Source organism: Budorcas taxicolor, chromosome 5 (assembly GCF_023091745.1).
Source record: "Budorcas taxicolor isolate Tak-1 chromosome 5, Takin1.1, whole genome shotgun sequence".
In the NCBI taxonomy this organism is placed as follows: Eukaryota; Metazoa; Chordata; class Mammalia; order Artiodactyla; family Bovidae; genus Budorcas; species Budorcas taxicolor.
Genome location: NC_068914.1, coordinates 1,594,471 through 1,617,445, shown reverse-complemented (window position 1 = coordinate 1,617,445; position 22,975 = coordinate 1,594,471). Strand labels below are relative to the sequence as shown.

Sequence of the window (22,975 nt, the reverse complement as noted above, 5' to 3'; positions counted from 1 at the left end):
TCCCTTTCTCCCCCTGCCCTCAATCTTTCCCAGCATCTTTTCCAGTGAATTGGCTCTTTGAATCAGGTGGCCAAAGTATTGGAGCTTCAGCTTCAGCATCAGTCCTCCCAATGAATATTCAAGGTTGGTTTCCTCTAGAATGGACTGGTTGGATCTCTTTGCAGCCCAAGGCACTCTCAAGAGTCTTCTCCAACACCACAGTTTAAAAGCATCAATTCTTCGGTGCTCAACCTTCTTCATGGTCCAACTCTCACATCCATACATGACCACTGGAAAAACCATAGCTCTGACTGGACTGACTTTGTTTGCAAAGTGATGTCTCTGCTTCTTAATACGCTGCTAGGTTTGTCATAACTTTTCTTCCAAAGACCAAGCATCTTTTAATTTCATGGCTGCAGTCACCATCTGCAGTGATTTTGGAGCCCAAGAAAATAAAGTCTCTCACTGTTTCCATTGTTTCCCCATCTATTTGCCTGAAGTGATGGGACCAGATGCCATGATCTTCACTTTTTGAATGCTGAGTGTTAAGCCAGCTTTTTCACTCTCCTCTTTCACCTTTATCAAGAGGCTTTTGAGTTCCTCTTCACTTTCTGCCATAAGGGTGGTGTCATCTGCATATCTGAGGTTATTGATATTTCTCCCAGCAATCTTGATTCCAGTTTGTGTTTCTTCTAGTCCAGCGTTTCTCATGATGTACTCTGCATAGAAGTTAAATAAGCAGGGTGACAATATACAACCTTGATGTACTCCTTTTCCTCTTTGGAACCAGTCTATTGTTCCCTGTCCAGTTCTGACTGTTGCTTCTTGACCTGCATACAGACTTCTCAGGAGGCAGGTAAGGTGGTCTGGTATTCCCATCATTTTAAGAATTTTCCACAGTTTGTCATGATCCACACAGTCAAAGGCTTTAGCACAGTCAATGAAGCAGATGTTTTTTCTGGAATTCCCTTGTTTTTTCTATAATACAAGAGATGCTGGCAACTTGATCTCTGGTCCCTCTGCCTTTTTAAAATCCAGCTTTACATGTGGAAGTTCTTGGTTTGTGTACTGCTGAAGCCTAGCTTGAAGGATTTTGAGCATTACCTTGCTAGCATGTAAAATGCGTGCTGTGGTGCGGTAGTTTGAACATTTTTTGGCATTGCCCTTTTCGGGGATTGGAATGAAAACGGACATTTTCCAGTCCTGTGGCCACTGCTGAGTTTTCCAAATTTGCTGGCATATTGAGGGCAGAACTTTAACAGCATAATTTTTTAGGATTTGAAATAGTTCCACTGGAATTTCATCACCTCCACTAGCTTTGTTTGTAGTAATGCTCCCGAAGGCCAACTTGACTTCACTGGATTTTTCTTTAGTTGGCTAAAATCAGTTTCAGCAACTTAGAAGCATAGAGTCATAAATGAAACAACTGGTTTAACTGCCAAACTCGTCTTTATTTGATAGATGAGCAGATTTAGGACCAGAGAGGAAAACTGAATTGCCCAAGGGCACATGGGTCTTCCACAGAAAAGGATCTAGAACTCAGAGCTAATCACTCCAATGCCGAGAAATTTCTCCGTCACACTGCCTCACCGCCTCTTATATTTAATAGCCCCTTTCTCCCTGCCCCGCCCCAGATGCACACGACCACCGAATACCCAGTTTTCCCACATGTAGGCTCCGTGACGTAATTCAGCCTTTTAGAAGTGGGGGAAAATAAAATACCAGGGGAAGGATGAGAGGAGCAAGTTCTAGATGAGGTGGTGAGTTTATGAAGTGAATGCTGCTTAGCCCTTAGTGATACAGTGCCGGGGCACCGCTCTGGGACCACATTGCCTATTTCCCAGCTGTTCCCCATCTCCATCTCGCTATGGAGTGCAATTGGCTTCGCATTTATATTTAAATTGTAAGTATAATGCATTCACAAGGCAAAAAGTTCAAATAGTTGTACTGAATCAAAGGTTCAGACTGTGGAGAGCAAACTAACTGTTCAACTCTAAAAAGTTCTCTAACGTTAGTTTCTTCAACCGCATTCTTCCCTGCAAGGGTTCTGGCCTTACCTTTGAGCCTTCCTCTTAGTGGCCTTGAGCCACTGTTCTTAATGAATTTTCAGAGAATCCTTGGAAACAGTTTTTCTGAGCAGAGAAGTGTTGAAAGCCTGGTGGATTTTAACAAGGAATTGGCTAAGGAAAGAATGCCAGGTACGTAAAGGGAGAAATATAAAATCAAGGAGGAGGCTGTAAGGAGCGCAAAGAAAGAGGGGAGCACAGAAAAACACTTTACATGATTTACTTTCCTACCAAAATAAGAAAGGGACTTGCTTATATCCCTGTGCTTTGTATATATTTAATGTCTAAGTTACGGTGGAAATGGAGATGACATCCAGGTAATTTGCCTAAAGTATGCTCAAATTAAAAAATTCAGTTTGTATCCTTAAAGACATTTTACTAAATCCTAGCTGTCTGTGAAGAGTGGCCTCAAATTTGTTAGCGTTTTGAGTACGGTATTTTCAAGGGAAAATACAAGTTCAATGTAGGGAGGCTGGTTTCTATTTTATTTCCTTTGCTGCCCTCTAGAGACTGTTCCAGGTAATGTAAACAAATGAAGGCGTCCAGCATCCAGAAGAATGAAGACTTCAGGAACGGAGCACATTCCGCGTCCTTTGCCCACGCAGTGCCCTCATCGGCCTGGAGTGTTTCTGATTGAGCCTCGGAATCTGATCTGCTGATTTGCACCAGTGGTGACACTTAGCTTCTCAAGAGCACTTACTAAACGTGTTTCTGGGTCCTCCACGAAGGCAAGCAAACCCCTGAAAATGACAAGTGGGATTCAGCTAAAGCGCAAGCAGATAGCCATGAGGCCGTCACGAAAAACAAGCCCACCACTGAAGAGATGCATATGTGATTACACTGAAGCTGAATGTCTTCCAGTGAGAAACCAGCCTTCTCTATAAGAACTTGCTGCCATGTATGTACATTGTATCTTTTGTTACTGTATCTTTGGGACCAGTTCCTCCAAAGCGTAATTTCTAGGTCAAACAGTAAACCCACATACAAATCTGCTAGATATCGCCAAATTCTCCTCTGTAGAGGTCCAATATTTTGTATCCCCACCAACAAAACGTGAGTTTGGCTGGTTCTCCCTAGCTTTGCCAGCGGAGCAGCGTTTACACTTTTTGATAATTCCAATCTGGTAGATAGAAAACGACAGATCCTTGCACTTCTGGCTTTTGCTTCTGTTTCGACTATTGTTTCAATCAAAGTCTAGTGAGGAAAAGGAAACTACACCAAATATTTTAATATAGAAAACTAAATGCAGGTAAAATGTTAAACAAGAACTGGACTAAAAAGGCAAAAAGCAAGCACGAGGAAATGGAGAATGAATGCAAACTAAATCAGCTATATTAAAACTCTTCATATTTGGAATAAATAGAGTGACTGTGGCCTTCAACTGACCTTGACTTCTCTCCATGACTGTTGCCCCCAAATCATCATATTGACCTCTCTCTGACTTACCTGGTCAAACTTTGACACTTAGCCTTTTAATCTCACTGAATTTAGAGGTGTTTCTTACATGCCAGAAGATTGCCTTGAACATAAAGATATGACCGGGAGGGTTCTCTGAGATCTGAGAAAGATCCTCATCTCAGGAGCTTTATTTAAGTCAACATGCCCATCCGCAACTTCTGAATTTTTAAGAATCTGTGCCTGAGAGGTCTCTTGAAAAACTAGGAGGCAGAATGGCACATAAACAAGCCACTACAATCTTGGCCCATTTTCTCGAAAACTATGATGTGGAGTCACAGCAAAGTATTTTACAACAAAGATAACACATAAGAAAAAACTTACAGCAGTTACTTCACGTATGCTGATGCAAAAACTCCGAATAAAACACTATCAGATGTTATAATGCTAATAATAAAATGGCACTAGCAACAAAATCCTATTACTGAGTAGGTATACTTTCTAGAACTTATTCAATACATTACCAAGTGAATGGGTCAAAGGAGAAAGATATCAATCACCCCCTCATAAAATAATCACAAAAGATTTCATCTTATTATACTTAAATTTAGACAACACTGCTACGTGTACCTGGTTTTTCTCCAAGGAATGCGACCAAGAATTGTATCTCTAGTTTACATCTTTTCTCATCTTTCAGTAGCAAAATTTATGTTTCAAACTGGAGTGGATTAGTTTTCACTTATTATGAAAAACGAAGCAAAACTAATTATTTTACCAGATAAGCCCCTGTGCCGTATCTAAAACGGACAGAAAAGCATTTCTGGGTGATGAGTTTTATTGTAGAACTCTGAGTTTAAGAATCAGCTCAATTCATTTTTACCTGAAAAAAGAAAAAAGGGAAGGAAATGGATAGCCCCTTTCACCTCCAGGGTGGTGGAAAACGCAGGCTCAATCCTGTTTTGTAGTCCCCTCAGTACTCTTGCCTGGAAAATCCCATGGACGGAGGAGCCTGGTGCTGCAGTCCTTGGGGTCGCTACGAGTTGAACACGACTGAGCGGCTTCACTTTCACTTTCACTTTCATCATTGGAGAAGGAAACGGCAACCCACTCCAGTGTTCTTGCCCGGAGAATCCCAGGGATAGGGGAGCCTGGTGGGCTGCCGTCTGTGGGGTCGCAGAGTCGGACACGACTGAAGTGACTTAGCATTAGCAGTGCCTCGAGTTGCACCACAACCTAGGGCCTCATGTGGTACCTGGACTTCAGAGGAGCGTCCTCTAGTCTTCGCCATGGCGGTGGTTGGGGTGCTCACTGTCCAAGCTGACTCATCGCTTTGACGTCAAGGTGGGGGAGCAGGCCCATCCCCTGTGCAATAAAGGGTCTCGCCCTTACAGGTGGGCCCCCGGGTGCCTGTGCACCGTACTGTGCACTGGCCTTGACACACACACTCTGCGTGCAAGAGGGATGCACATCCCTTCCTCCTGTGTCTGAACAGTGTACAGGTCTCAGGACCAAGTTCCTAATTCCAGGGGTGACGTCAGCAATCCTGGAGTTTCAGGTTGCTGTAGTGATGTATGGGGTTCAGGACCATCCTCCCTGGATGAGTGTATTGTCTGGAGGAACGGGCTGAGGAAGGGATGCCTCTGGTCACTGCTGTATCAGGCCTGGCCTCTCTTGCTGGCCCGGAGCCCTGTGTGTATGTGCACCCGGTCACGTCCCCCTTTTTGCGACCGCATGGACTGTAGCCCACCGGGCTCCTCTGTCCATGAGATTTCCCAGGCCAGAATACTGGAGTGGGGTACCATTTCTTTCTCTGGGGGGATCTTCCTGACCCAGGGATCGAACCCATGTCTCTTGCGTCTCCTGCCTTGGCAGGCAGATTCTTTACCACTGGCGAGGTCCAGAGCCCCACCAGCCAAAAAAAGATTCACCATCTGCCCCTACCCCACCCTCTCCAAAACGTGGCTCAGGGACCGAGCCCGGCATCACTGTCCTGACCCTCAGGGACACCACACGTCAACAGGGCAGCCACTTGCCGTTCTCCGGGCAGACCCTTCTGTGCTGCACAGCGTCCACTCCATCACACACCCCTACCTCTCACCACGCCAGGCTCTCCACCTCCGCCACAGCCGGCCACACACAGGGCCTTGAAAAGATAGTTCAGCTGTGGTAAACTGCTCAGAAGTTCTGTGGGTTTTAAAATCTGGATTTCTGGTTTCTCTGGAAAGTGTCAAGATGTGGCCTGAGCCTGATCCTCCGACGGCAGCAACGACTGAAACCGAGTCAGGTGATCCTTTTAGACGGGCATGTGCGCTTCAGGTTACAGCTCTTCTCACCTCACTCATTCACACCAGCTACCTGACCTCCACAGACATCCAGGGTTTCGACTCCTTCAGTGTACATGCCATCTGTTCCAAGGGCCCTTCCTTCTTCCCTGTACCTGATGAAAATCCTCCCAATCTGAATGGCAATCAGACGGTATATTCATTACCTGTTTTTTACTTTCACTTAAAATTTACCAGTTCTACCAGTCTTCGGTAGAAGTAGACACGGCCAGTTCTCAATAAGTATTTTATCTTCTCAACAGAATGACAGCACTTTCCTTCCCTATCATGGGGCCTAAACAGCATTTGCAGCTGTGTATCTTTATTTTGAAGACATACTCCCACTACCTGTCAGAAGTCCAAACAAATACTTCAATTTCCCTTAGGAACTTACTAAATGGTTCTTGTCCTTTATAGGTGTAACTTTCTTTCAAGAGTACTAACTCAGTCAAAATAAAGTTGAACTCACCTTTAAATCTGAGAGTAATACTTTTGCTGCTGACAATTTTAGATTTAATTCAACAGCTTTTCTGCATCCAAAGACCTAATAAGTCAACCAATAAAATCTAAACAATGTTTTTTGTACAAGATAACTGTGATCACTTTGTAAGGCATACCTTGTTTTATTGTTGTATTCCTTTAAAAAAAGAATTGAGGTTTGTGGCAGGTTTCTGGCAGCCCTGCATCAAGTGCCTGTCAGTGCGGTATTCCCAGCAGAACGCGGTCACTGTGTTTCTGTGTCGTAGTTTGGCAATCCTTGCAACGGTTCAAACTTTCTCATTATATTTGTTTTTTTCATTATATTTGTTAAATGATAGGTGATGTTTCATGTTACTGCTATGATTCACTGAAAGCTCAGATGATGGTTAGCATTTTTAGCAATAAAGTATTTTTAATTACAGTATTACATTGTTTTTTAGACATAATGGTATTGCAGTTAATAGACTACAATACAGCGTAAACACAACTTCGCTACACACTGGGAAACCAAGAAAGTCCATGTGATGCACCTGACCGTGGTATCTGCTTTATTGTGGCACTCGAAGGCATGCCTGCGCTCACACAACACCGTGAATATCCTGTTGGATCAAACTGCTGTTGACAAAGCCATCTGCCATGACTTGGCGCTCAAATACAAGGCCATGAGGGAGGCAAAGTTCAAGTCTGAGGCAATCAAAGGCAGGCAAAACAAGAGGTTCTTCCCAGGCTGTGATTTTAGATGCTGCCTACATCATCAAAGCAACCTCCCAGGAGAAAAATAAACAGAAGGTAGTAATATGCAAAATAATCTTAAAAAAATTTTTTTTATGGATAACTGTCATTAATACAGCAGGATCAGATATGATTATGAAAGATACAAAAAAAAAAATCAGAAGAATGTTAGCATTTAATAGAAATTAAAACCTGAGCTGAAGGCTGATCAAAATGTTTGATACTTGGCACTATTCTCATGAAAGATAAGAAACTTGTTTGGTCTTATAAATAAGACAGGTAACTCAGAAAAAGTTAAACTTAGATTTCAAAAAAGCTACAATGCAGTAACACTTGACTTTTTCAAAACTTCACTATGCTACTGGCAAACATTTAAGATAACCAGGGTTATAAGAAGCTCTTGAAGGGGGAGGGCAGGGAAGCATATAAATTGTAGATTTTTAATTTGCAAGTTGAGATTATTTAGAAGAAATAATTTTGGTTTATTCATTCATTTAGCGCTAAAAGGCTGGCTCGGCCTGCCAGAGCACGAGAGAGCTCAAAGACGTGGGTAAGGACTGCCATGAAGCCGTTTCAGCTTCTAGAAATGAGTGGCGCGGTGTCAGACCACCACGAAGGGCAGCATCAGCGGGGGGAGGAGGCCTGCGGTCGAACTCGCTGCTCTCTTTGGCTTCCAGAGTGTCACCTACTAAGAATTTGATGAAAAATAGGGAAGCTCTACTCTTTTAATTAGTAACTGTCTATAAACAGGAGAAATGAACAAAAAAAGCTAACACAAACTGATGTACTTCACTGACTAAAAATCTGTGAACGTGAATTCATTTTAGTATGCTGAACCTTGAGACATACTTACAAACCAATGGGTAATACAGAACAAAACTTTAAAAACATAAACTCTCATCTACGACAGAACTCTAAAACTGATGGAATTAATTTCTCCCTTTTAATTATTCTTTCCAAGGAAAGTCCTGAAACTGAGCAGTCACTGGAATTTCTACACCTTTACACATCATCAAAACATGATTTTTTTTTTTGGTCAAAATGATGCAGGAAGCAATTTCAAAAGAGCTCAAGGAGCTTATGTTCTCTAGAAACACATTTCCTGTTTTTTGTACTGCAGGTTACATAAAAATAGGGAAGGCTGGACTCATAATCTCTCCGATCCCAATGTCACTGAACTCCCAATGTCCTCATGCTAGGAAAGGATACAGTGTTTAAGGACACTATTAAATTTAAAAAATACCTCCAGTTCTAAAAGAAACACTTTTTATTTTTTAAAAAAGGGCTGATGCAGTGCCCTTTACTTAGCGGAGACCAGCCACTGACTTCCTTCCTTTACCCGCTTTCCAAGATGACACCAAGTGAGTTTTCGCCCTGATGCTTTTGCCCCGGGCTCTCCGGGGCTTCTCCTCCTTGTGCACCTTCACGTGCTGCCTGAGGTGCGAGCTCTGGCTGAAGCACTTGCCGCACTCACTGCACTGGTAGGGCTTCTCCCCGGTGTGGGTTCGCTGGTGCTGAATGAGGTGGGAGCTCTGGCTGAAGCACCGGCCACACTCGTCACACTGGTACGGCTTTTCTCCAGTGTGAATTCTCTGGTGCTGAATGAGGTTTGAGCTCTGTTTAAACCTCTCTCCACACTCATCGCACCGATAGGGCTTCTCCCCGGTGTGGACGCGGCGATGCTGAATGAGGTTAGAACTCTGAAAGAAGCTTTTCCCACAGTCTGCACACTTGTGGGACTTCTTTCCAGTATGGATCTTCTGGTGCTGGAAGAGAGTCGAGCTCTGACTGAAGCTCTTTTCACATTCGACACATTTATAAGGCTTTTCATCCAGGCCTCGTCTCAGTCTCCTGAAGCTTGAGTCAAATCGGACAGTCACCCCCCACCTCTGCCGCTGCCGGCCGGTTCTGCGCTGGGTCTCATAGACTTTTCCTTGGCTTGAGCTCCGAGATATAGCTCCTTTAGGTTTTCCTAACCGCATGGTGAAGAGCCAAACGTATTCTTAAGACAGGCTATGTCCTTCTTCTGAACGAGGGTTCCACTTCCTAGAGCTACACAGCTCAGAATTTTCTGTATAAAAGAAAAAAAAAAAACATATTATAGATGACTTGTTAATTATTCAACTTTAACACCTCTTCTGGAGAATCCCAGGGACAGGGGAGCCTAGTGGGCTGCCGTCTCTGGGGTCGCACAGAGTCAGACACGACTGAAGCGACTTAGCAGGAGCAGCAGCAGCAACACCTCTTTAGCCCATCAAAATTCATCTATTTTCAAATTACGAATGTATTCAATATATATATGAAAACAAAGAAAATTATAGGGAAAATAATGTGCAAAAAAGTTCTAATAATTTCAGTGAAAGTCACTCAGTCCTGTCCGACTCTTTGCGACCTCATGGACTATACAGTCCACGGAATTCTCCAGGCCAGAATACTGGAGTGGATAGCTGTTGCCTTCTCCAGGGGATCTTCTCAACTCAGGGATTGAACCCAGGTCTCCCACATTGCAGGCAGATTCTTTACCAGCTGAGCCACAAGGGAAGCCCAATAATTTCAGAGTCTAAACTTTATAACTACAACCAAACTTACCTTTGGAGTTCTTGTCTGTTGGGACAGGACAAAAAAAAGTGATAATATAAAATACAAATTTCTGTTGGGCAATAACAAATGAGTATGTAATTCTGAAAGATTAAAAAGTAGAGACAACATAATATTTTAATGGGGATTAAAAAAAAGCTCCAAAAGACAACCAAAATTTGGGTAACAGGTTATCATTATATTCTAATATTTGCCCCATATTAAGCCGATTGTCATTCATGGGAGGCTAATTAGGGTGTCCAAATTAGAAAGAAATGACAACTCACACTCCTTTATTAAATATTTGTTTACCCTTGTTTGCTCAGCCACTCTACTTTCACAGCTGTGGAGGACAATCTAGTTCTAACTTTGTAGCATAAATTGTTTCAAATATAAGAACTATTCTATAAGGAGTGGAAAGTTTCTGTGAATCTATTCAACAAATACTGGATGAGGAAAATGTCAACAAAGAAATGTTTCATTATTATTTCTTCTAGATTCCAATGATCCAAGAAAGGACAATTGTTTGAAAGCTTGATACAAGAGGATTTTTTTCTGGGAGGGAAAAATTTCCAAAGAACTTTATTTGATAGTGTAATGAAACAGAATAAAAGGTGGTAGGTAAAACACAAGAAGAAGAGAAGAAAGTAAGTTTACACGTAAAAATAGGGAGGAATTTTAAAAACACCTAAATGCTGCAAGAATTCCAATGTTCAAATAAATTAATTTCACTTAATTACTTACAAGGTTATTTAAAATTGTGGCCACAAACAAGCACAAACTCCAAATAGGGGACACATGTGGGAGAACCTAAGACTGCAAAGGTAGTACCATGATTGGAACTAATTTCCACCTCCTGTGTCAGCAAGTAAGCAGACTAAAATCGGAATAATCACCTTGGTCTTCTGCACACAAGCTTACCAAGCAAATAACTGGAAACAGAAATTATTTCACGGTTACTGCTTTTCCGTCATTATATTATATAACTGAGACTGTAGCCCTGATAGTGCTGAGACTGTAACTGTGTATTTAACAGTTACATCTGCTGTAATTAAGGTAAGTACCAAACGAGAAAACGGCCCACAACACAAAATTAGAGAGCACTGCTCATTTCTTAACTTGGTAAATATTTGTGGAACATCTATTTCAAGGAGACATCTGTCAGGTACATGATGTTGGTGTTCAAAAAGAGCTATAATGGTAATTATACACTGAAAAAAACCCCATATTTATTTTTAAATACTACGGAAGGCAGTTCTAGTAGGAAACTCTAATTCAGCTGGAACACTACAGACGAGGAAACCATACAGGTAGCCTGGGTCACTGTGCTATTTCATTCTCAGAGCAGGCTTACGGGACTATCTTCATTCTACGCCCGTTTCTAAGGAACCGGCAGGCATGCTTTGGCCAGGCTCCCAGCCCCTAGAAGCCTGACCCCAGAACCTGCACTCGCAGTGGGAACTGACTGCGGCCGCAACTGGCAGTGCCAAGCCCAGCGCTCCGGCCGGCGCTCCGGCCAGCTGCACGGCAGTCGCGGGCCTCAGGGTACATCTGAGGGAGTGGGCCCGCTGGCCACGCACCAAGCCGAGCTGGAATGGGCCTGCTTTCTCGCCAGGAGCACTGGGACGACAGTGAGGCCGCCACATCACCAGGGGGGTAGACATGCACGCGCGTCAACGTCTCAAGCGCTCGCAGCAGCCCTGCGCCGCCCCGGCGCCTCTGCAGTCCGTCGGAGCCGGCCGCGCGCCCGACGGACGGGAGCGCGGCCGCGGAGCCGGGCCGGCGCTCGGCCTCAGCTCGCCGGGCCCCCGCTGCAGGCCTCCGCCCTGCCGGGGCCTCCGGCCGCCGGGCCCACCCCAGCCGCCTCGCCGCCGGCCGCGGGGGGCCCCGAAGCCGCGCCCCCCCCCCCCCGCGCCGGCTCGGCGCCGCCCGGCCGCGGCCAGCCCGGCGCCCCTGCGGGCGCGGCCCACTCACCGCCGCCGCCCTCGCCCGCGCGCCCCGAGCCCTCCGCGCTGCCGGAAGTGCAGGCCGCGCGGTCGGTCTGCGCCACGCGGTCGCTCTAGGATCCTGGCGGAGTGGCCCTCTATGGCCCCGAGCCCACCGGAAAAAGCCGTCCCTCGTTTCTTCCTGTCCTGTGGTTTTCATCTCCTGTCCCTCGAGAGGCGTCGTGCGGCCTCCCAGGAGCGCAGGGCCTGCGGTTATCTCCCTCTGTCACGGAGGAGCCACCGGCAGGCCGGGCACCGCAGGCACGGTCTCAGGGCTTCTGGACTCAGCAGCAGCCCGTTCGACCCCGAGACTCCATTGTACAAGTGTTAATTACTGGTTATATGGAGGTACTTCTGGAGAGCCTAAACCATTCCTGATTCTTATTTAATTAAACCAGAAAGCCCCTACAAAATGGGAACGATCGTACTCTTTTTAAATTTTTTTTTTCTTAAATGTTTCTATTGGAGTATAGTTGCTTTTCTGGAGGCTTCCCTGATGGTTCAGCGGGTAAAGAATCCGCCTGCAAAGCAGGAGACATAAGAGATGCGGGTTCAGTCCCTGGGTCGGGAGGATCCCCCTGGATGAGAAAATGGCAACCCACTTCAGTATTCTTGCTTGCAAAATCCCATGGACAGAGGAGCCTGGCGGACTCCAGTCCCCGGGGAAATACGGAGACGACTGGGAGACGAAGCGCACACACGTAGTTGCTTTACAGTGTCGTGTTAATTGATCATTCTCATTTTACAAATAAGGAAAGCAAGGCTTAGAGTAGCGGTTTGCTCAAGGTCAGACTGTGTTAGTGGACCGCTGCATATCGGAATGTGTCTTTTCGGCTCCAAGTCTGGTGATTTTCAACACACCACCTGTTTTTCTTTCGTGATGACCTCTCCTGGTTTTCATCTCTTGGAGCCAATCACCTTTTCCCACCTAGTCTGTGCGGGGTCACCTGATCCCTCCTCTTCTTCCTGGGCCCTCCTTTGCCTACAGAACGCCTCCAATCTAATGGCTTCAGATACTATTTGTACGTGCTGAACACTCTTGAACTGGTAACTCCAGTCTGAAGTTGGGATGCAAGTATTACTGAGCTCTAGATTTGTATATACAGTTATTCAGTGCCCACCAGATGAACTTACTATATTCACCAAACATGTTAATTCAGCAGTCTTCATCCTGACAGTTGATGGCAATTCCAACTTTCTAGCTGCTCAGGTCAAAAATCCTGATGTCACTGTTGTCTCTTTTTTTTACCCCAAACCCAGTTCCAAGCCATCTATAATTCTGTTGGCTCGATCTTCAGAATATATCCTGAATTGAACCACTTTCATCACCTCCTGCTATTAGCTCCACCAAGCTCTATTACCTCCTGTCTGCAAAGTTCAGTTCAGTCGCTCAGTCGTGTCCAACTCTTTGCAACCCCATGAATCGCAGCACACCAGGCCTCCCTGGCCATCACCAACTCCCGCAGTTCACTCACATTCGTGTCCATTGAGTCAGTGATGCCATCCAGCCATCTCATCCTCGGTCGTCCCCTTCTTCTCCGGCCCCCAATCCCTCGCAGCATCAGAGTCTTTTCCAATGAGTCAACTCTTCACATGAGGTGGCCAAAGTACTGGAGCTTCAGCTTTAGCATCATTTCTTCCAAAGAAATCCCAGGACTGATCTCCTTCAGAATGGACTGGTTGGGTCTCCTTGCAGTCCAAGGCACTCTCAAGAGTCTTCTCCAACACCACAGTTCAAAAGCATCAATTCTTCGGCACTCAGCCTTCTTCACAGTCCAACTCTCACATCCATACATGACCACAGGAAAAACCATAGCCTTGACTAGACGGACCTTAGTCGGCAAAGTAATGTCTCTGTTTTTGAATATACTATCTAGGTTGCTCATAACTTTTCTTCCAAGGAGTAAGCGTCTTTTAATTTCACGGCTGCAATCACCATTTGCAGTGATTTTGGAGCCCCCAAAAATAAAGTCTGCCACTGTTTCCACTGTTTCCCCATCTATTTTCCATGAAGTGATGGGACCGGATACCATGATCTTCCTTTTCTGAATGTTGAGCTTTAAGCCAACTTTTTCACTCTCCTCTTTCACTTTCATCAAGAGGCTTTTTAGTTCCTCTTCACTTTCTGCCATAAGGGTGGTGTCATCTGAATATCTGAGGTTATTGATATTTCTCCCGGCAGTCTTGATTCCAGCTTGTGTTTCTTCCAGTCCAGCGTTTCTCAGGATGTATTCTCCATATAAGTTAAATAAGCAGGGTGACAATATACAGCCTTGACTTACTCCTTTTCCTGTTTGGAACCAGTCTGTTGTCCCATGTCCAGTTCTAACTGTTGCTTCCTGGCCTGCATCCTGTCTGCAAAACATATCCAGAATTGAACCACTTTCAACACCTCCACTGCTATTAATGCCACCAGGCTGCTATCACCTCCTATCTGGATTATTGCATTGGCTTCCTCTCTGGTCTTCCTACATCTACTCACAGCCCCAGAGTGGTCCTCTGAAAAACAACTTAGATTACGTCATTCATTTTGTTCAAAATCCTCCAAAGGCTTCCTAAATTCTCGAAAGACTGCTCTTATTAGAGCAAAAGCTCCCCATTTTTCTAGAACAAGAGCTCATGACTTCACAGGGGCACCAAAGCTGTCATGATCTATCTCCTGTTCTTTGTCATATCTGTAGTGCTCAGAACAGTGCTCGGAAGGTAGCAGGCACTCAGCAAGTATTTGTTGAATGAGTGAATTTATAAGATTTCTCATTGTTCACAAAGTGCTTTTATATCTGTTCTCTGGTCATTCGTCTTTACTGCAGTCTCACGAAGCAGCGATCCTAGTATCTGTCTTAAAGAGCAATAAGATAAGGCTAAGAGGGAAACTTGCCTGGAATACTTAGTTGGTTGATGGCAGAAGCAAGACTAGATCCAAGGTTCAGATCTCAAGATGGAGCCTTCTGCTCTGCAGATGGCAAAGCATGAAACTGTCCTGGACAGGGACTGTCAACTTGGTAATCTAGATGATAGCCAGACTGTTGATGATTAAATAAGATAATGTAAGGCACTTAGCACAATGGCTAACACATAGGAAATATGAGGCATGGTTTGTTGTTGTTCCATTGCGAAGTTGTGTCCGACTCTTTGTGACCCCATGGACTGGAGCATGCCAGCCATTGTTATTTTACTATTAAACTATTACTACAAGTGGTGGATTCTGGTGGCTGGGTGGGGGTGGGGGTATGGGACAGTGCACAAAGATAGTTTAGGTAAAGTTTCAAGAACAAAAGTGACCTGCTTGGACTGTTTGCTCTATGTGCATTAAAATAGTAAAAATTTATTCAAAAAATTTTACTAGTAAGAGAAACATTACTCACTCAGTTGTGTCCGACTCTTCTGCGACTCCATGGACCGTATCCTGCCAGGCTCCTCTGTCCATGCAATTCTCCAGGCAAGAATCCTGGAGTGAGCTGCCATGTCCTTCTCCAGGGATCTTCTCAACCCAGGGATTGAACCCAGGCCTCCTTCGTTGGAGGCGGATTCTTTACCATCTGAGCTGCCTGGGAAGCCCAGTTAAAACTACGCATCCCTCGTAAAGGGGGATTATCCCTCCTGCCTGTACCTAAAAACAGCTGGGCCAGCTACAGGAGGCCCAGAGATGTGCAGATGAGAGGGGTAGAGAACTGGAGGAAGAAAGCCGAATCTGAAAAAGGAGAGGGGACGGCAGGAGGTAAAGGGCTGTGGCCAAGAGTGAACAGAGTAGGGGGAGGATGGGGAGAGGCGAGAAAGAGAAGAGGATGTGGGGTGGAGAGGCGGGGCGGAGTAGAGAAGAAAAGGAAGAAGAGAGAGAAAGCAGGCCAGGCTTTCTGCTCTCAATTTGTCAGTATGACAATAGCCGACACCTACTGGGTGCTTCTAGGTTCCAGGCACTGTTGGAAGCACTGGCAGTGCCTCATTCAGTATTCCTGTGCTCTGCTTGTTCCCGAGCATTTGCTCCACCCTTCTTGAGTTTTACATCCCTGCTTAAAGCTGTGTGGCTTTCATTGTCTCCTAGTGAATGGCTGTCCATTCCACTGATGCTAACTTTATATGAGTAGCACTGGCCAGCTGCTCATGTGCGGATGCAGCGTACAGCCCATTCCAGAAGCCGCTTGGGTCACTGTGTTTCCGCCACCACTCTTGCTTCCCTCTGCCTCAAGAATAACATGTCCCAAGTAGTGGCTGCTCCAGGATGAGAAGGCGTATGGAGCGGAGCCACATGAGCCCACTTGCAGCCACCTGCAGTCACATGTAACAGGCCAGAGAAATAAACGCTCTTGTTGTAAGCACAATTTTTGTTGTTATTTGTTACTACAGCAAAGCTCATATACCTTCCACAACCTTAAGAGATAAGAATTGTTAGAATCCTGTAACAATGAGAAAATGGAGGCATGTAGCTTGCCTAAGGCCACATGTTCATAAGTGGCAGACAGTTTGGCCTCAGAGCCCATGCCCTTCGCCTCTACCTAGCAGTATCTGTCAAATAGAAGTCCAGGTTACTTTAAACAGAGTAAAGACTGAAATTGGTCACACTGGATATTTACAGATCCAGTGTAAATATTCACAGATCCAGGGGATCTTCCCAACCCAGGGATCGAACCCAGGTACCCTGCACTGCAGGCAGATTCCTTACCAGCTGAGCCGCAAGGAAAGCCCAGATGTTTACAAAGCAGAAAGGAAAAAGCGGGCGGAAGGGAGAGGGAGGACTGTACGGTCAGGGCCGCAGAGATGGGCTGTGTTCTCCTAACAGCACATCTTTCTGAGAAAATTGGGTCAAGACAGGCCAGCTCTCTGAACGGTTAGGGCTTCTTCGGGAAACTGCTCACAGCAGGGGCCAGAGTGTCCCTGGGCCCAGGTGTGTCTAAAGGGCTCGTTCTAGGAAGAAGAGGCTTCTGGGCTGAGAACAGTCTTTTTTTTTTTTTGAGTGTAATTGCGATACAGAGTTGTGTTACAGACAGAACCGTCTTGGCAAGACAGCTTCTTTTTACTCTAGTTTCGTCCCTTGCACCCCAACTCCCTTGCAGACAGAGACACACACCAGAAGGCACTGCCTCAGCAGGGAGCGCTGCTGCCTGGGGTCTGCATTGGCAACACTGCAAAGGAGGCCGGTCACACGTGTGGCCCAGGGACCAAGTGCGGGGACAGGGGCCGTCTCTCTCCCACGAAGGGCCCCTGAACAATGGTTCTGCCCTTCAAGCCTGAGGCTTTGCTTTCTGTTTCCTTTGGGTTCTCTGGGAATTCCCATTCCTGAGTTTGCAGAAAACATCTCTGTTAAAAGGCCAGCCGGGAGGGAGCAGAGTCCAAGGGCGGATCAGCAGCTGGCTTGCTCCCAGGTAACCACAGCTCCTGGGACCTGAAGACAGCGTGTGCACTTGCTGTTTTTACATCTGGAAAGGCTTGAGTCTGACCGCCTTTCCCGGGAGGGAGGAGCAGGGCGCCTGACAAACATAGCCCACTGCTACCTGCAGCTGTGGGCACCTGGATCCTGCCCACACGGGCACATTGCGTATTGCTAGCTTCTCCACGATCACCTGGTCTGACAGGGTAAGCCTCGCGCTTCGTTTCCCTAGGACTAAGGGGCCAGGTGTGTCCTTGGTGAACCAATGGCTTTATTTTAACAGTGGGAAGGTCTTTAATCCATCTTCTGGTAAACAATCTAAACTGGTAGCAAATGGCTATCACCACAGGAAAAACAAGCCTTTTTATTTATTTATTTATTTTTAATTCCTTCTGCTCATTTGCTCTGGGCAAATTACCCTGTTTTTCCTGAGTTCAGATCTTTTGCAATCATGTTGATTTTTTCTTGCGTTTATTATTTGCCCTGGTTCCTGAAGTCTAACCTGGGAAGACCTTCCTGATATAGGAGAGGACACTTATCACTGCAATCTTCACTTTACCTTTGTATACATTTTCTACCTGAGTACTAGTGAGTGAAGCAAGGTATGACAAACTCTCTAAAAGCTCTATGGAGAGAGGCACATGGAACTGCCACATAGACCAGCAGGAAACCGCAGAGCCTGGGAGAAAGTCTGAAATTGTGGTGTCCTGGTGAGCTGAATTAGCATCTTTTCAAACTGCCTCTGAAAAGCAAGCATCATTGACAGAAAGCTTTGTAATCCTCAAATGGTTGTAGAAGTGTACAGGCATACTTCGTTCTGTTGTTCTTTGCAGACGTTGCATTTTTTTTAAATTGAAGGTTTGTGGCAACCTTGCATTGAATGTCTATTGGTGCCATTTTCCCAATAGCCTTTGCTCAGTTCCCTGGTGGCTCAGACGGTGAACCCTCTGCCTACAATGGGTGGGGAAGATCCGCTGGAGAAGGAAATGGCAATCCACTCCAGTACTATTGCCTGGAAAATCCCATGGACAGAGGAGCCTGGTAGGCTACAGTCCATGGGGTCCCAAAGAGTCGGACATGACTGGGCGACTTCACTTTGCTTACTTCATATCTCTGTGTCATATTTTGGCAATTGTCACTGCGGACAAAAAAATGTTGCATGTTGCCAGCCATTTCTGTAAACAAGAAATGTTGCCTGCTATCAAGCCATCAGTCACTGCAGCTGCTCCAAAGGTGTACCCCGAGGGGAAGTCATGATAGAGAAAAACAGGATACTGGCCCTCCATAGTTAAGATGCATATCTAAGGAGTAATTTTAATGAACCCAGACTCTAGTGTCTTCCATACACAAAAGGCAGTAAAATCATTAACTTGAGATGTCTGTTTTTTTGTGATTAGCATTCATCTTTTGATGTTTGATCACATTTTTTTTGTTCTGTTTTTAAGCAAAAACTTCATATCTTGTCTCCTCCCTTAACTCTCTGGAACAGTTCTTCAGAGCTGTCCAACAGCCTCTCCCATGGGGTTTGGTCCTCAGTTAAGTTCCCCAAATAAAACATAACTCAGGAAGGGGGTTCAAGAGAGCGGGGACATATGTCAACCAATGCCAATTCATGTTGATGTATGGCAAAAATCATCACAATATTGTAATTATCCTCTAATTTAAAAAAAACTCGCAAATTTTAGGCTTTTTTTTTTTCCGTTGATAAAGCAATTTTCAAGCCTGTCATTATTATGTTTATAACAGTGATCTATGATCAATAATCTTTAATGTCACTGTTGCAAAAGATTATGCCAAAGGCTCTGAGAATGGTTAGCATTGTTTAGCAATAAAGTATTTTAAAATTAAGGTACATGCTTTGTTTTTTGGACACGACGCTATCGCACGCTTCACAGGTGACAGGAGGGCTTAAGCATAACTTCGATACGCAGTGGGAAACCAATCTGTGGTTCACTTTATCGTGGTATTTGCCTTATTGCAGTGCTCTGGAACCGAACCTGCAGTATCTCTGAGGTATGACTATACCTTTCCCCTTGTTAGAGATGTCTTAGCTATGCTGTTCAGAAGTTAGTTTCGCTAACTTTTCTATTTCACAAGTGGCCCTTATCAAGACAGGCTTTAAATGAAGCAATATTGTAACAGCTGAAAAGAAAAAACAAAACCAACCAACCAACCCCCTAAAACAAAACTGGGGAATGTTGACAGAGGGTTTCTTCATCTGATGGCTTTTCATGTGTCAGGCCCTGTCTGTTGCAAGGTTAGCGGGCGTCTTCAGGCTGGAATGTCTCACACGCTGTCTTAGGCCAGTGGGGCTCAGCCTTGGGCTTCCTTCCAGGCAGCTTCACCATCTCTCTGCTCTGCACATCCCTGGCCCTGCAGGGTGTGTGGCCTGGTCTCCCAGTTAGGAGGCCTCTGAATGCAGGCTGCAGCAAGACTGTCTTTGTCCCTTTGGAGCTGAGCTCAGGTCTGGCACAAGGCAGTTGTCCCTCGGTTACTGCTGAACGATGGTCAGCTGTTGTCCTTGACCTGCATGTATAAATATGGTCTGGGAAGCTGGTGGTGGTTTTACCTATCATGTCCGACTCTTGTGACCCATGGACTGTAGCCCGCCAGGCTGCTCCGTCCATGGGATTTTCTAGGCAAGAATACTAGAGTGGGTTGCCATTTCCTTCTCCAGGGGATCTTCCCAACCCAAGGACTGAACCCAGGTCTCCTGCACGGCAGGCAGACTCTTTATCGTCTGAGCCACCAGGGAAGCCTTTCGGGTAGCTATCTCACTATTTTACTGGGGAACCCCGTTTGACCAGCTCTCTACCATCTCCTAGACCCTGTTGCATCCCACTGGGCCCCGGAAAATTCCAAGGTGCCCCTGATGCTGGAACTCTGCAATTCGGGGCGACCCGAACGCTTACTGTCCAGGCTGCCCACAGACCTCCTCCTCTGAGCCCTACGGCTGTTGCCGTCCTCAGGCCACACCAGTCCCAAGGATGTGCCTGGAAAGGAAGGAGGCATGTCAGCGTCGAAAGCGGCAGGCTGTGCTCAGCGTTAGCTCCTCTACGGAACGTGGCGACACGTCCTGCAGGACAAGAGTTTCAGAGGTCAGAGCAGAGGTCAGGGTGGACACACACAAGCGGAAAAAAAAAAAGCTTGGACCTAACTCCTTTGGTTGCATGTGGCAACACCTTTATTGAGAACCTAGGAAACCCTGCGGACAAAGGAGACGGGAACGGCGGCGGCCTCCCTGGGGCATCTCTGCGCCTGCCTTTGGGAGCAGGGCGCCAGGTGGGGGCAGTCCTGGTGTGGAGCTCACCCTGAACAGTGGGCTCGAATGGCGTAGCTGCTCCCACGCTCTGCTCTTTATGGGCGCTGGTGAGGAGCTGCTGATTGAGGCAGAGTTGGAATCTCACTCATGTTGACTTTCTGGCTTCGGGAGACTTTATAGTTTTTCCCTTTAAATCCACAATTCATGGGCCCCATGGGGAGAATCTGGTCTCGTTTGCTCTGTTTTGGACAAACACCTCACATGACTACTGTAAACTCTTGCATAATTCTTGCAAGGCCTTCTTGTCATTCGAGAATTTTTCCATCAACTGGCAGACCCAAATTGTTCTGGATTTGGCCCCAGGGGATTCAAAGCCCTTTCTCCTCGAACAGTTTTTCCCGGTGGTGGCCTTTGATGGGAAGTACTGACGCACACCCAGAGAGGGCAGGAGGCATACAAGTGTCCGAGGAGCGCAGTGACAGGTGCAGCGTGGCCTTCCCAAGCCACTGCCGGCAGTCCCTAGACAGCTCCTGGCCTCTCACCCACCCTGGAGGCATCCTTTCGGGGTCATGTGGGTCACCTCCTCAATGTGATACAGTTGACATGGTTCTTTCAGCGAGCTCCTTATAAGAGTCCCTTCAGGTGTTGCTGGGGAAGTTCAGAGTGAGCGCCGCTGAGAGACGGGCTGCTGGCGCTCTTATTCTCGGTCTGACCTCTGCCGGCAGGGCACTGAGCTATGCGAGGCTCATGGAGCGACATCGGAGGCGCTACCTGGCACGCCACGGTGAAGTGACAGCTGGGAGCACCGCACAGCCCATACCCGCTGGCAGTCCCTGCTCTTCCCAGCAGTTTCTGAGCGGCGGCACGAGGCGAGGGTGGACAGGATCTAGTGGCTCCCGTGTTTGATGAGGATAATGGCTTGTGGTTCTGCAGTAACTCTGGGCCAGGCACTGGGGAAGCAGGTGGAGCCCGAAATCTAGAAGCAAGACCGTGTTCTGCTCCCCTGAGTTGGAGAGGTGTGGCATGAACAGGGCCGGCCATGCTGTCTAGGTCCTTAACTCGGCTCATGTCACAGCTCCAGGGCTGCTCGCAGCCCAGGCCCATCTCACATGCAGACCCCACCCAGCAAGCTCCTGGGTCCTCAGGCTTAGGACTGGGCCCCGTGAGTGCTCAGCTTGGAGCCACACGCCAGGGCCGTGGGACTCAGGCTGCCTGGCGGGTGGACAGGCAGAGGCACAGATGCCAGATCCCTCGGCCGTGCGACCAATCTGCGTGGCCAACCGGGGCCTGGCCACTGGCTGTCAGTGTGCAGTGGCTGCTGGGGGCTTCGGAAGGGGCAGGTGCTGCTGGGCTACTTGGCTTCCACCAGCTGCTCCAGGCGCTGTAACATTGTCAGACGCAGGGCTTGGAACCTGGAGGGAGACACAGCCGAGAGGATTCACTGGTACCAGAGGGGACAGGGAGCAAGGAGCACAGCAGAGCAGCCCAGAGGTGCTGGGGCTGGAGACCCACGGCTCCCGACCGGCTGCTTAGTGGCCACCATCTCTCCTCTGCCAAGGGGAAGGAAGAGCCGGGACCCACATCCTGCGAGGCCACTGGCTTCGAGGAGCAGTCAAACAGGGCTGCAGACCCTGTCAAGCTTCACAGGAGAATGCTCCTTGTATTCCAAAGAGTCTCCGGTACGGACAGGAGTGTGCTGGATTAGATGGGGCAGCAGAGGGGGTCAGGAAGCTTTGTCCGAGCCCTGGCTCCACAGTCACGTGGTGTAGACTCCGTCCTCACCTCGGGCCGCCCTTCCCTCTCTGTGCACCGAGTGACCCCCAGGTCCCTCCTCGCTACAGTGACACGGTTCCCTCTGCTGAGGTCTCCGCTGACTGCCTGAGTGGGGCCTGACTGTACACACAGAAGCCTTTTAAAGGGACATTCAGCCAGAAGCCAGGGTTTACATAGTCCCCCGACCGCAGACTCTCACGGTGAGCGGCCGCCCTCCTTCCCTTCCTAAGAGGGACTCTGGGACCGAGTTTCCCTCGCAGAGGGAGACACAGACCATCGGGGTTTGCGACCTCACCTCACACAGCCAGGCCCTGCCAGGCACCAGGAGCCAGCACGTGGCACCCACTCACCTGCCCACTGAACTGGTCCCCTGCACTTGCAACCATCAGCGGGTACAGGCAGTCCCAATAACTGCCGCTTTGGGGCAGGCTCGGCGCTCCTGCTAGCATGGACCGGCACTTTTCAGACCAGGCTGAATGTGCACGGGGAGGCCCCCCGGCGGCACCTCCTGGGCAGTGCCGCCCGCAGAACACACAGCCCTGGGCCAGGGCCGGCCCACGCTGCTGCCCGAGTCTCCTGCCCAGTTTCAGCAGCTCGTGTCTGTCCCGTGACAGTGGGGCTGCCGAGCCTCGATGGGCGGGCTGGGCTGCAGGCCCCCATTTTGGCAGGCTGTCACCCCAGTCTGGTGGCACTGCGGAGCACGGGGCCAGGGGGAGGTGTCCCTGAACTGCGTGAGGACGCCTGGCACAACCGCAGGGAGAGCTCTCGCAGCCCCGGGCCTGGTGCTCCGACTGCGCCCTTGCCCTGAAGTTCCAGACCCATGACTGGCTATTCAAGGGCTGCTTACTTCACGGTCAGTTTGCTTATTTCTCTTTCCTCCTCTTCTTTTAATTTCTCAACAAAACTGTCCAGCACCGGCATTTCAAACTTAATGTACTGAGCGACCTAGAAAATCCAAGAACATTTCAATGTGCTTTAACTTAGAGGCCAAAAGTGTTTTCTTTTCCTTGTGGCCGATTCAGCAGGGTCTTGTCTCCAAG

General features: G+C 47.5%; 2 protein-coding genes across 7 annotated transcripts in view; both read right to left on the bottom strand.

Moving 5' to 3' along the window:
- Window positions 1-6,632: 6,632 nt before the first annotated feature.
- ZNF22 (zinc finger protein 22) lies at window positions 6,633-11,617 on the bottom strand. 2 transcript variants are annotated; one of them, XM_052640108.1, is made up of 2 exons: window positions 11,525-11,617; window positions 6,633-9,044 (listed from the first exon to the last, which is right to left on the bottom strand). In XM_052640108.1, the coding sequence occupies exon 2, from the start codon at window positions 8,953-8,955 to the stop codon at window positions 8,278-8,280; it is 678 nt and encodes a 225-aa protein (XP_052496068.1). In that variant the 5' UTR covers window positions 8,956-9,044; window positions 11,525-11,617; the 3' UTR covers window positions 6,633-8,277. The 2 variants fall into 2 exon arrangements, with proteins under 2 accessions (XP_052496068.1, XP_052496069.1); XM_052640109.1 differs by lacking the exon at window positions 11,525-11,617 and adding an exon at window positions 11,131-11,236.
- An 8,453-nt stretch (window positions 11,618-20,070) lies between these two features.
- RASSF4 (Ras association domain family member 4) overlaps window positions 20,071-22,975 on the bottom strand; it is a 35,018-nt gene continuing 32,113 nt past the window's right edge. For all 5 annotated transcript variants that reach the window (XM_052639462.1, XM_052639463.1, XM_052639464.1 and 2 more), the window contains 2 exons: window positions 22,783-22,880; window positions 20,071-21,574 (listed from right to left, as the gene is read on the bottom strand). In XM_052639462.1, the coding sequence (XP_052495422.1) occupies window positions 21,514-21,574; window positions 22,783-22,880 (159 nt within the window). In that variant the 3' untranslated portion in view covers window positions 20,071-21,513. The remainder of the gene's footprint in view (window positions 21,575-22,782; window positions 22,881-22,975) is intronic.